At 39.4% G+C, this 13,339-nt stretch overlaps 1 protein-coding gene across 1 annotated transcript in view; it reads left to right on the top strand.

Annotated features, from left to right (window-relative positions):
• Window positions 1–12,977, top strand: part of EEFSEC (eukaryotic elongation factor, selenocysteine-tRNA specific) — a 150,421-nt gene extending 137,444 nt beyond the window's left edge. The window contains exon 7 of the mRNA XM_084214205.1: window positions 11,878–12,977. Within this exon, the coding sequence (XP_084070331.1) occupies window positions 11,878–12,062 (185 nt within the window). The 3' untranslated portion in view covers window positions 12,063–12,977. The remainder of the gene's footprint in view (window positions 1–11,877) is intronic.
• The last annotated feature ends 362 nt before the right edge of the window (window positions 12,978–13,339 follow it).

Genomic DNA, 13,339 nt, shown 5'->3' with positions numbered 1-13,339 from the left:
GTGTGCCCATGGAGCTGCTGCACCTGAGGGTGTTTGAGTGCCCCTTCACGATCATCTGCAGTTTCACTGTCGGTCTTGGCAGACTGTGAAAGACACTGGGAGGAGAACACACTGTGGAACTGTGAAGAGTCATTTTAGGGACTAAAATAAAGGAGAATAATAGGGAATACTAAAGGAGAAAGAACTGGCAAGCATTTGATTTTGTCTTGGTAAAACAAAATTATACAAATTTTTAGTGGGTGGGATTTTTTGTTTGTTTGGGGTTTTTTGTTGCTGTGGTTTTGTTTGTTTGGTTTTTTTTTGTTTGGTTTGTTTTCTGGTAGAAAGCCATAGAGGAGAAAATTCATAGTTTATTAAAAGACTGAAAACTTCATGGTAATCCAAAACTCTCATGCTGTTTATTCTCCTCCACCTCCTACAACATTTTATTTCCCTTGTAATAATTAGTTTGAACTTTCCTCTATTTCTCTGGATCAAGTAATTTTCATACAACTTTGGGATTTTTTTTAATATGCTTTAAATCTTTCTTCTAAATAATGTTTTTTATAACAAAAAAAAGCCATGAATACATTATAATTTCAATTTTCATGGTGTGTGGAAGATTTCTGCACTAGGTCTTTATTGTTTTTGAAGAATTCATCACCCTAGTTAAGAAGCTTAATATAAATTAAAGAAGGTATTAAGGAACATTAAGACATCAAAATGTGGAGCGTTCTTTTCCTTTCGATTGCTCCAAATGCAAACAAGTTGAATAAAATGTAATCAAAGGGCCTGTTTGGAGAACATTGAGTGGCTTTACAGCTGTGCTGTAGAGAACCTCTGGTAAGAGCATAATTCAAATAAAAAGGCCTTTCTTTCCTCCTCCTAATTCTCTTTGTTGTGGTGACAACAGAGTACAAGCCCGATAAAAATTTAATCACCTTATCTTTTTAAAGCAAATTGCATATTTGTTTACACACAATATACATAACATGAAAAAGCAAAAGCTGCTATCCAATCCCCCTCCCCTTCTAATCGCCTTAAAGGCCCTTGCCTAGAAGTTAAAAAAAAAAAATATTTAAATGTTTTAGTCTTTATTCTGAAGTCCCATTGTTCAGGATTGCTTTAAAAAGGCAGCCTGGGGAAAGATGGATATCACCAAACTTAAACTCTGGACCAGGGCTGAGCAGCAGATGCCTGGGATGTGTCAGTGGAGTTGGTCCAGCTTAACTGGCTGCTGCGGTGCCTCCTCCGCATGGAGAGTGGCAGGCAAGGTGGGAGGATTACAGAGGGGCCTGTGGATTGAGCACTTTGATTTGGAGCTGCTTTGTAATGAATTGCCTTTGATTCTGTGTCAGGTCTGCTAACCTGGACCTCTCCTGCATTGTATGCATTTCTGAGAGGCTGCTGCAGGAGATCCTGGGCTCTGCTGCAGGTTGGGTTGTTGTTGTTGTTGTTCCCTTTTCGCTGGGATGATGAAGTTTTGGTCCCTTGTGTTGAATGCAAAACATGTTTTCAGTTGTTTGTGCTCACCTTGGTGCACACAACTTGAGCATTGTTGGTTTTATTTATTTACTATTTAATAGGTCCTGGAGTGCTGACAAAAACACAATCAAAAGTGCCTTCTGGCCCACTGCTGAGTGGCTCTGGGCTGAGAAACTCCCTCGCTGGATGGAAATTTAGTGCCAAAGGGATATTCTATGGTTTTCAAAATTATGAAAGCTCCTTTTGCTCAGTGGTTCCTATTTTTACATACCTAATTGTACTCTCTGGGGGCATGTTTGTGATACTGCTCCTCTTGATCTGAGAATTTAATCAGCAAGGACTACCTCAATAATAAAAGTTGTGAAATTCTGTTCTGTGTAACAGTTGTCATACACTCTCCCAGATTCTATTCTATGTTTATGTCTGCATGTTTCTTAGTACTCTGCCAGAAGTGAGAGAGCTTAGGAGATCCAGTGACAGTAATTGTGATTACAAGACACTGTTGGGTCTTGGGTATTTCATGCTGACCTGCCTGTAATTTTTCTTCTGCTGAATTATAAGAAGAGCCTGCCTATAATCCCAAGCTCCCAATATTGCATTTATATGCATAAATAATTTGATTCCTATTAGTTCCAGTATTTTTTCTTAGTTGCTCCTGTTATGCACTGGGCATTTTCCATGCATTCAGTTTTTGCTTCAGGGAGCTTGAAGAATGTGTAGACTGAAATCACAGCACCAGTGTGAGTGGTGCCCCTCCCTGCAGGTATGCTACAGCACTTAGGCATGATCTCAATGGCTCTGTGGACCCTGAGTGGCCATCAAATGAAAATACAGTTGTAATAATTGTTGGTACGATACATCAGCTGGCATAATTGCAACCTTGTTACTGTACTGAAAGTCCATGCAGAAATTAATTTGAAAATTTCCTCTAGGCTAGTGGAACAGCATTGGATTTGAGGCCAGAAATATGATCAATATGGTTGTCTCTTAGCTCTGACAGTTGGCCCATTGTATTGGATGTACACTTAATTTGTGTAGCCTAGACCTAGAGCATGGTGCACTGGAGTCTCCCTGTAACCTGTATTAAGGTTAGTCCCTGCAGCACAGAAACACAAAATTTTGTAGAGCATACAACTCATAGTTGTGTTCCAAGAGTGCCAGGTAGAAAGCTCTCTGCTGTTAGGGACGTTGTTCTAGGAAGACTTTGCAGCAAATGGTTGTGGTGCACTGTGCAACAGCAGCTGTGTTGGCCTATAAAATGAGGTCAGGTTTGGTACTCTCAGCTGATTTCTGCTGAAGGATCGCCAGCTGGCCAAGAAATGAAGACCTTAAGTATGTCACTTCATCTCCATGCTGTCATTTAGGGCTGAAGGGTGTGTTGGTGTATTTTGGAAAACCAACAGTGGGAACTGCAAATACCCTTCTAAAGTGTGTGTAGGCTTGTGTAGATTTACTTAAGTAATGAGATGGATGCAGAGCAGTGGTGTGGTACATGATGGGGATTTGTCAAGTTCAGAAATCTCTCCTGCTGTCTGGCTTCAGATGACAGTGGTCCATTCGTACTTTCTGTTTAATAGCTGCATTTTATTTTTGAAAAACAAGGTTAAAAAAGTGGTTGTATTATCTACTTTGGGAAAACAGATAATATATCCTGGTCATCTTGCTGGAATTGAGTAATATAAAGCTGACTGAATGGCATCCTCAATGCACTGTGTTATGCTGGGTCTCCTCACTGTGGATGACAGGTTTAGGATGAAGAGAGGAGAGGGAAGGGGCAGGTAAGGGAAGCACAGAGAAGAGTACCACTGATACCCACTCAGCAGCTACGGTGTGGTGCTGGAGTCTGTGCTCCATTTAGCAATATGAAAAATATCAGACTGAAAATCAAGACGCTGACTTCATGTAGAAGGTATGGCAGACTAATTAAAGAAAAAAATGTGTACCAATTGAGCCTATAAAACTCTTCCTGACCTTGAGAAAACTCCCAGAGAGCTGTGGGAAACTCCAATCTGTCCCCTCTGAACTTTTTTGTGTTGTTGTTTAAATATAGTAACTGCTTTTTTAATTAAAAAGAAAAATTAGATGGCATTTCAAATTGTGTCCATGGTGCCTTAGGGACCTATTACAGTACAAATTACCCTCTACTATTTAGTGAGGTCTTGTTTACTATTGTGTGAAAGGAGGGTTACCAGTGTAAGGATGTAGGACAAGAAGGGCCCTTCTTTGAAAGTCTGGCTCTGCACATGAAAGTGACGCCAGCAATTGGAAGCAATTTGTGGAATTGTTTGATTATATTAATTATGGCACCAGCAAACAGTGCTTGGGAAACAGTTTTGTTTTCTTGCATTCTTTCTTGATTGCTTGCAGCAAAAGCCAAGATACAAAATGTGCCTTTAAGGACTGCCAGAGAGCGCAGTTCAAGCCATTGTGTGGAATTGGCACTGAGCTTGAAAGGGTTGTGTCCAGCTTGATGGGAGAGTTTTCCAAATACAGCTTCGGCCTGAACTTCACCCAGGTCAGCTGCTTAAATTAAAACAGCTTCTGTCTTCCTCATCATGGAAGATTGGCTCTTTCCCTGTGAAGTAGGAGCCCATAATGAAATCCATGTTATTTCCAGCAGTACCACTTCTTATAATAATATCTTTCAGTCCAAAAGCCTGTATAAACTTAAATTGATACACAAGACTCAGTCCTGCTCGCCACTGAGCTGCAGCCTTCTCTGATGTGGTACAGGGCAGCTGTTCCCCAATTTATGGGAAGATGTTTTATTTGTGAAGGATTTCCAAGCAGTCTGCCATGCTGAGACTGCAGGAATAGCACTGCTGATGCGGGCTGGCTGTCACAACAGTGTTTGCTTGGGACATGGGGCAACCTACTTCTGCTCAAAGTGGCTGTAAGATTTCTTTTTTCCTTGTCTCTGTCATCAAACAAAGAATTATGGATGTTTTGTGTAGATCCCAAATAGTATGCTGAGGATTCAGCACATTTGGAAGGAAGGAGTCTCCTTTCTTGTCTTCTTGAAGGCTGGTTGCTCCCTGGCCAGCTTCTTTCTGTAGCCCTATTAATATTCACAAGCCAGACAAGGTGATAATAACTGATCTTGTACTGGCCAGAAAAGAAAAATTACTCTTCTCTGGAGTTTGAAACTCTAGCAGAATATTTGAGAGAGCTGACAAGAGATGTGGAAAAGGTGGTGTGAATTCAAAATAGAATTACTGGAGAATTATGAAGGGATTTACATAAGTAAAATTCATTGCCTGATCTGTGGAAGTAATTGAGGCTGAAATCCTGAGCTCCTGAGGGTAGCAAGGAAAGGAGTATGTATCCCTTGTTTCTTGAGAGAATCTCTGGTCAACTATTACACTGAAATTGTCTTGGTAATCATATTATATTTGTTATCATGGTGATGGACACCTAGGAACAGAGTAAATTGGCTCCTATTAGAGAACTTAAATCTCCCTAGAAAAGGTTTATAGGTGTTGACCCTGATGTCAGGTAGAGAATTCCTGCCTGATCCTGGGCTCCCCTTAGCTCAGGACAGTTTCACCCCTGCTCTTTCTAAAGCGCAGTACATTCATGAGAGGCAGATGGGATGCCAAGCTAGGTAGGATCAGCAGTCTCTAGATCACCCATCATCCAGGCCACTGGATGTAGTGTGGTCCATTTGAGGTCCCTATTAGAGTGTTTATGAGTACAGTAACATAGTACTTTTGTCCTTGGAAGGCTCACAAAGATCTTGTTTTTCTCCTCATCATTCTGGGGCTTTTTTGGTTTGGAGTTTTGTTTTGTTGGTGGTTTGGGTTTGGTTTTTGTTTTGTTTTGTTGGTTTTTGTTTTTGGTTTGGTTTGGGTTTTTTTGCTGGGATATTGAAGGTGAAAAATTGCATTAATAAAGTCAAAAGTTAGGATTTAGGGTATCTTTAGGAGAGAAGAAGAGAAGCAGAGTTGCTAACTGGTGTAAGGAGTTGAAGCAGCAGGATGTTATATTTTGTTGTTCTTGTCCTTTCTGCCTGACTGCAGAGCTAACTGTAATAGGAGAGGCTGGGCAAACAGATCCTCTCATTTTGGAATGCTTCTGCCTTTTGTTTAAATCAAAACTCCGGAGTGTTAATTTAGAGATATTACATGAGCTTTTCAAGTTCTTAGGGTGCATAGAAACAGTTTTGTAGAACTGCTGATGTGTTTTGGGGCTAAGTTGGAAAACAAATGTGTGGTTTTTAGTGTATTGTGGACTCTGAGAATCAGTTCTTATAACACTGGTATTTCTATTAATTTTGCTGGAAACCAATGATAAATTTATTCTTATTTTAAAGTTAATCAGAATGTGAAACAAATGGGAGTTCTACTCTATTTAAACTTTGTACCCTTCTTTGGACACAGGTAGCTATGTTTTTTTAAGAATGGATATTTCTAAAGATGGATAAATATATATAGCTGTTGCAAGAAAAAAAAAAAGAATTCATTTTTAATTGTGTTGTGCTGAAATACAGGATTCTTGAGTCCTGCAGTACTGGCAGAAAGTTTCTATTTCCTTTCAGTGGTCCATCATTGCAGTAAGCTGAGGGAGAGGCTGGTCTTTGTACCCTCTCTGGTGAAGCCCCTCTGCATCAGACTGTGGCATGGACGTCTCCATCTGGGCCTCTAATTATTTCTGATTTTCAGGTCAACCAGCTTTTGTACTCTCTGTTAGCAGGAGTTGATGCAGGCGCACACTCTCTAACTGTGTAATTAGGGTTCAGGTTCTGAGAGTTCAATTTGAGGAAATCCTGAAATTGTGCAAACCAGCTGTTACGAATAATCCATTGTGAGTGAGGATTATCCCCAACACTTTGCCTCTTTCAAGTTCTGCTCTTTTTTTCCTTCCCTCGGGAGCAAAGAAAAATGTCTGCCTGTCATATTAAAAGGTTACGTTTGCCTCGGATAGAAATTATTTCCGACGTCAAATATGCAGCGTTAACTTGTTCTCTGACGTTCAGTCAATTTTTAACACTTGAATGTTGACAGGAAACAAGAAGTTGTATGTAGCTGAGTCTTCTACCTGCAGCATTCAAAGGAAGTGAAGAGGATATTTTGTTTACAAAAGGGAGAAACAAATTCAGTTTCCCACTGAAACTCTGCTCGCAAATTCCTGAATGGAATGGGAGGTTTGGCAATAGTATCAGCAAGTCAAGAATAGTCTAGCAATTTCTTAATATGTAATGAAGAAAGGAATATTTTCTATTCCCAGGGTAGCTGCTGGTGTAGCCTCAATGTGCATGGTGAGGATCCTGAGCCAGCACTTTTCCAGCAAACCATGGCAAGAACCAGTGCTGGGTAGGATGAACTTTTCATTTTGGACTGAAAGCAAAGTTCTCATTAATTGGGAGCATTGAAATCTTTTAACATTTTTTTTTTTACCATTACAATTCTTATGCTGTAAGAAAACTGTGTAAAAATCCATGCCTATACTTCCATGTTCACCAGCATAGTTTGCAATAGGCTTTTTTTACAAGTGTGCATAAAAGAAGGGGGTTGTTGAAGTTCAGCAAAATAAATTATTCTCCCTGGCTCTGCTGGAAGGCATGCCCAGCACCTATATTATTACACCTGTTTTCAATGATGGGTTATCAGTTGCTTAAAAATTGCTCCTGTCTCTGGCTGGGCTACAAGGAGATACTGCATTATCTTGCTTCTCATCTAAAGTGTGTCTGGCAGTCAGTCTTTAAAATTTTGCATTCAAACACAATGTTTCATTAGCTTTGAAGGAGACAGGACTATTCCTAAATGTTGAAGAGAACTGTGAAAATAGGAAGTGGAAATACAGAGTTGGGAAATCTGAAAAATAAAGTTGGAAAAGGGGGAGAGAGATAAAACTCCTGAAGGGCTAAATAGCAAGTGCAATTGTGAGTCAAGGAAGAAGGAGCTGGACTTTAGAAAGAAAGAACAGGGACCGTTCTTGGAGACCTTTTGAAGGAGCAGGGAAGCAGAAGGCTAATAAGAAAAAAAGTCAACAAATCTGACAGGGGATGTTGATAAGGAATGGTAGTATTAAGTGAAGGAGAATGTGTCGTGGAAAAGTTAAAAGTGTAAAAGGCAAACTAGAGTCCAAGGTTACAGGTAATAGATGAAATAAATATTTATATGGGGCAAAAGCACAGAGGTGCTCCTTCACCCTGCTCTTGGGTGAGCAATTGGTTAAAATCTGTGTGTTTCCATGCAAATTTCTTGTGTGAGCAAATGTAAAACTCGACGCTGCCGTTCATTTAACTAAGATACTGCAAATCATTAAGCTGTTAGCTTTTTATTTGTGAAAATTGTATAAAATCCTGTGCTTTTCCTTTATTTTGTGCATGTGAAATTGTTTTTAGACTTGGAAAATGTTTTTCCTGATTTGGTATTGCTTTTCATTTGAATTTGAAAATGCATTTTCTTATTAATATCGCTTACAAATGGATCAGTTTGGACTAAATCCTTCAGGCCATTCTGCGACAGAGGATATTAGAGTCTGTATTTTTATCTGTTAATTATTAACAGTAGTTGAAAAGAATGACGTAAATTACACTGTTTGGCAACTATATTTTCATATCTAACCTGAGTTAGTGGATGCTAAAAGTACATTTTGCATAAGACCTTGTCTGGGCACTTCTTACAGACATGGTTTTGATGGGAAGGAATGAATTTGCTAAGCTTTTACATATCTTATGTGCCTTTGAGGATGTCCCATTAATAATATTAATACATAGGTATTTTCCATTGTTGTATGCAAGGCATTTTTTAGAACTTTGAAGCTAAAGTCTTTTTTTTAACGCATGGACCTTTTCAATTTAATCCATTAGCAACTTGGCAAAATAAAGTAATTGTCCAACAGAGGAAGAAAAAAAAAATCTATTAACATTTGCTACAAATCCGAGTAGTACAGGCAGCACTTAATTAATGGAACAGATTTCTCACTATGTGTTCAAGCTAACATAGCTATTGTTCAGCAGAGATTAGACCCTTAATGTAAGTAAGTTAAACTAGACCTCCATCTAAAAATATCCATCATTTCAGCTATTAAAGCTCTGATGTCTTCTTCGGTGACAGATATATTTCCCTTCATTTCCTTGGTTTTGTAAAATGTAAAGTATGCGCTGTGTGTAATGTGAGAAATCCACGGAGGTAGATGAAACCCCGATTGTGCCGCTCTCTCTCTGCCTGCCCCTTTGTGCTGCTCCCTGTCTCAGAGCCTCCTCAGCCCTGAGACCTGCTGGCACCAGAGCAGAAAAACAGAAAATGCCATTTGTCAGGGTATGATGCCAGCCACCTAATCTGTTTGCAGAATGAGGGCCATGGGATCTGATTAGGTAATTTAGATACCATGTGAGTTTAATAATACCTGAGCTGCCTCTGGCTGTCAGCCTGTCACTTCACCAGTAGAAACTGCCACCTTCTGCCATTTTTTCTGTAAACTTCTTACCTGGAATACCTTATTAAGTCCAAATAGGTGTTAAGTGCTGCAGGTGAGGTATACCTTTACTTCTTCTATGTGGAAGTTAGTGATAGGGTGGAGGAGGTGAGGTGGCTCAGTTTTAAATGCATTTTCCCCAGTAGAATTCCACATGCAGCATGCTTTTTTTTTCTCAAAAACGGAATTTTTCAGACATGAAGAATTCAGATGCTGTGCCAGGTTTCAGTTGTGTTGGGCCATCCAAGCTGATGTTGCAGGTGGGTTTGGAGCTCAGTTTATCCTCGGTGGTTGTTTCACCCTTGTGGCTGAGACTTCCCTGACTTGCTGATGCAGCCCAGAGTCTCTGTGGGGTGAGAGGCCAACCACTGCCATGTCCCTGTGGCCAAGGGCTTGCAGAGGCAGCCTGGGTTCTTCAGATACCCAGAAGGGAAAATTTTGGCTGCAATTTTAATGCCACATCTCCTCCCTTCCTCTCTCCTTTCCGCCAATTACCATTTTTTGGAAATTAGCGTCTCGCAAAGCCTGCTAACATAAATAAAAGTGTTTTAGGATTTGTTTGCTTTAATTAAAATGTGTCTTTCTGAAAGGATTTAGTTAAACATCTTTCTTAAACAGTGCTGTGCCAGTAACAGCAACATTTGTAATAGTGATAAGACTCAGAAAGGGAAACCAACTAGAAAGCAAAATGAAATGTTTCTTTGTCCAAAAAATAAATGGTCGTCTCAGGAAAGCAGAGGAAACCCTGTGCAGGGACAGTTACAATTAGGTTGATCAAAACAGTAGAAAGCATAAAATATTAAATAAATTCTGCAAAGGTATAGAGTGGGGTGTGTGAGGTCACTCTCTCTGCTGGTTTTATTTTGTTTTCCCCTTTTCTGACTCTTGCTATTTTTTTCCTAGCAGCACCCACAATGGTCTTGGAGCTTTCCAAATAGGAAATAAGTTGCTTTTCATGTAGTGATAAATTATTTTTCATAGTGAAGATGGAGTGATTGTAAGGGTAATGATATTAATGGGATTTATATGAAAGCATCCAATTAAAAAATCGAAACAGCTGCATCAAACATGACTCTACAATGTAATAAAATCATATAATAAATATGTGGTCCCGCCACACCATATTACCTAGTTTGATTAATTGAACCTTACGTGTGCAAAGATAGTCATTATCAGACTTCTCAGCCATCAAGGAAGAACAGTCTCAATTATTTTCACAATGAAATAATCATTGCTTTTTTTGTGTCCTGCCATCTGGAAAGAGAAAACAGCAGCTGCCATGACTGAAATGCATGATCTTGCAGAACTGTACAAAGTTGATTGTGCTTGATGCTGGACTCCTGCAGCCTTAGTGAGGGCTTTAATTTATTTAGTTATATGCAAAACATGTTGATTTTCTCCTCTTTTGGACCCTTGCACTTTTTTCCCTTTTTCTTTTTTATTGTTTTGGGGTTTTTTTCTTTTTCCGGGGGTGTGGGTGTTGTTTGTTTGTTTGGGTTTTTTGTTGGTTTTTTTGGTTAGTTGGTTGGTTTTCTGTGTGTTGTGTTGTTGTTGTGTTTTTTCTTTGTTTTTTGTTTTTTTCCAAATAAAAGACCCCTCTCTCTGTAAAAGTCTCCCCACTGTGGGATGGTTTACAGCCTCTGGTTGTGAAATGGCAATTGGGAGCTTCCTGGTTTTGCTTCAACCCTGCCTCATTTCCTCCCTTCCCTCGGCCATGCGGTGGGAATGCTGCTGGGACAATTTGCTCCCTGACACAGCAAGATGAGAAGCTGGGCTCTGGGGCTGTGTCCCCTTGCCATCAGCCCAGAGTGGCCCTGGATGTGTGAGCTGGAGCAGCTCACCTGTGCCTGCAGACCTCCTGTCTCCAGTAAATCATAAGCATCTCAATCTTTTTGTCAGGCCGTGATACGAGAATCCGCATCTGAATTTCAGTATGAAGGGAGAGAGGCTGATTAAGTGTTTGAGATAAGGTTATGTGACACCACAGGTTAAAAATACCTGAACTGATTTTGGCCCAAGGCCTGAAAACCACATTTTAGCATATTCAGGTGGCACTGAAAAAGCTTTAAGGAGTTTGTTGCTTTCTGCTTTATGCAAGTGCTTCTTCGGGAGTAATCTTTTAGGAGCTGCATCTCTCTTGGTTCACAGCATTTCTTTGGACTTTGCTGTCTTGCTTTTCTTATCTAAAATGTTACCAATGTTGTTGAGTTATAAGAAAAAATAATGGTGTAACAAACCCTGGCTATTTAGGAGGAAAAGGACAAATATTTGTTTGGCACAAATGCCTGGAGAAACAGATCCCCAAAATACCGTGCAGCTTAATTCTCATGCCCCTAAGCAATAAGCAGTGCAAGTTGAAATCCCTAACAAATACTTTGTCTTAACAAAATAAAAACAAAACAAAACCACAACAAACCAAAACAAACACAAAACCTGTATCATTTACGATGTGCAAGTTATAAAAAAGCAGTGTGCTTCAGGTAAATCCAGAAAATAGACTTAAAGAAATTCAAGAATCTTCTGAGCCTTGTGACTCTCTATAATTTTAGTGTTTTATTCAGTTGTTTTTTATTCATGACTTACATTTTTGTAAATATTCTTAGTGATGACAAGAAACTTTGGGTATGTGTCTAAATAATAGGAAAGGCCTGCCAAGTAAAAGACTTAGACCAGGCAAGCTGGTCTGGCTTGTTTAAATTCTTCCCTGTGTTTAATACTTTAAAAGCTGTAGATGGACACTGAAAAATTCAGGATACTGCACTGGATTTGTGATATCATTGTTATGAACTTTATGTTTAAAGACTTCTCTTATTTTCTATGTAAACTACCATACTGCAGGAGTCTTATGCAGAAATTTGACTTCCCTAATGCATTTGATTTACTTTATTGTCTTTGGTTGATTTCAGATGAAAACATGCCTGCTCATTTTTCCTAGTTCTCTGAAATGTGAAGTTGAGTGTGTTAGTCATGTGTATTCTTGTTCTTTTACAGATGGGCTGAAGCCAGATACCAAGATGCTGCTAACTGCTGCCTCCAAGAAGAAATCTAAGGGAGGGAAGGGGGATATGACCAAAGAGGATGAAAGCAGCAAGAATGATTCAGCCCAACCTGTTACTATCTCTCTTATCTTTAAAAGATATGTTTTTGACACACAGAAGAAAATGATTCAGTCCTGAGGAAACAAGAGTGGCCTTTGATTACACCTTAAAGTCCAGACCCCGAAATGCATTGAGGTGGAATGTGTTTCTTGTCCTAATGCATGAAACCTGTTCTTCCTCACAAACAGAGCCTGGAAGCTTTTGCTGACTGTGCCTCCTTCCAAAATCTCTGCAATCTCATATTGTTCTGTTCAAATTTGCTTATTTTGTCATCTCTGTGATGTGCATCTTTATGGCATCTCAGAGAACTTCACCTGCCAGATGAGCACCCCTGGGTGTACATCCCAATTGCACTGTTTTCCTGGATAATTGGGTTGAAGTTTCTCTTGATTTAGAAGTTTGCCACCAAGTCAGGATGTGAATTTCATGTGACCCACAAAGTGAAGCTGACTATTCTAGGCTTACTTCCTTGAGCAAAGTGAGAGACAGAAGGCATACTACTTAATAGGTGAAACCTAAAATGGATATTTCACATTCCTTCAGTTGCAAATATGTAAGATGCTATCTGAGAGATGGTATGGATGTTTTTTATAAATATGGTTTATATCTAGAAATGTTTTCCATATTAAACATAATGATCTGTGTACCTGAGAGTCTTAATTGTTCTGTTTGCTATTCCAAAGGTTCAGAATTTATCCTCAGTGACATTTTATGTAACTTTTTTGATTTTCATGCCTGTTCTGCAATGAATCCTATTCCAAACCTGTTTTCTTTTTCCTTTTTTATTTTTTTGTAATCAAAATGCCTTTTGTGTGTGAAAGAAAAAGTTGCCTCTGGAAATAGTCAAGGGCTTTGTTTCATTAAAATAATGATAGAAGATTGCTGCATAAGCCTTGTAAAATGAGTGTCTCCAAGATGCTTTAGAAACCATTAGTTTTTAATAGGGATTTCATGGCTGCTTTAGCTCTTTCTCTCAATTTCATGTCCCAGGCTCATGAAAAGGAGAGCACTGGTAATACCCCTTCCTTGCTGCATACAAAGTATAGGACACCTCAACGTGAAAACTAACAGCAATTCCACAGGTATGAAAGCTGCAGTCTGGAACAGAAATTGGACTCAGGCTTGGCAGCATGGCAAATGTTGGTTCCTGCCTTTTGAACAAAAAGAGTACCTGCTTGTTGATGCTAAACAGCAGCCTGTGACCCCTTTGCTGAAGTCAGCTCTAGATGGTGACCATATGTACAATGCAAGTGCATGCCTCACATGGAGGTAAATAAGTGCTGCATTCTTTCTTATCAATCATATTATAATCTCCCTTGATGGGCATGAGTCCATCATATTAACATGATCCTGAT

Source organism: Fringilla coelebs, assembly GCF_963513975.1.
Source record: "Fringilla coelebs genome assembly, chromosome: 13".
NCBI classification, from domain to species: domain Eukaryota; kingdom Metazoa; phylum Chordata; class Aves; order Passeriformes; family Fringillidae; genus Fringilla; species Fringilla coelebs.
Note: the sequence above shows the minus strand (reverse complement) of the source record. Positions and strands in the feature narration are given on the sequence as shown.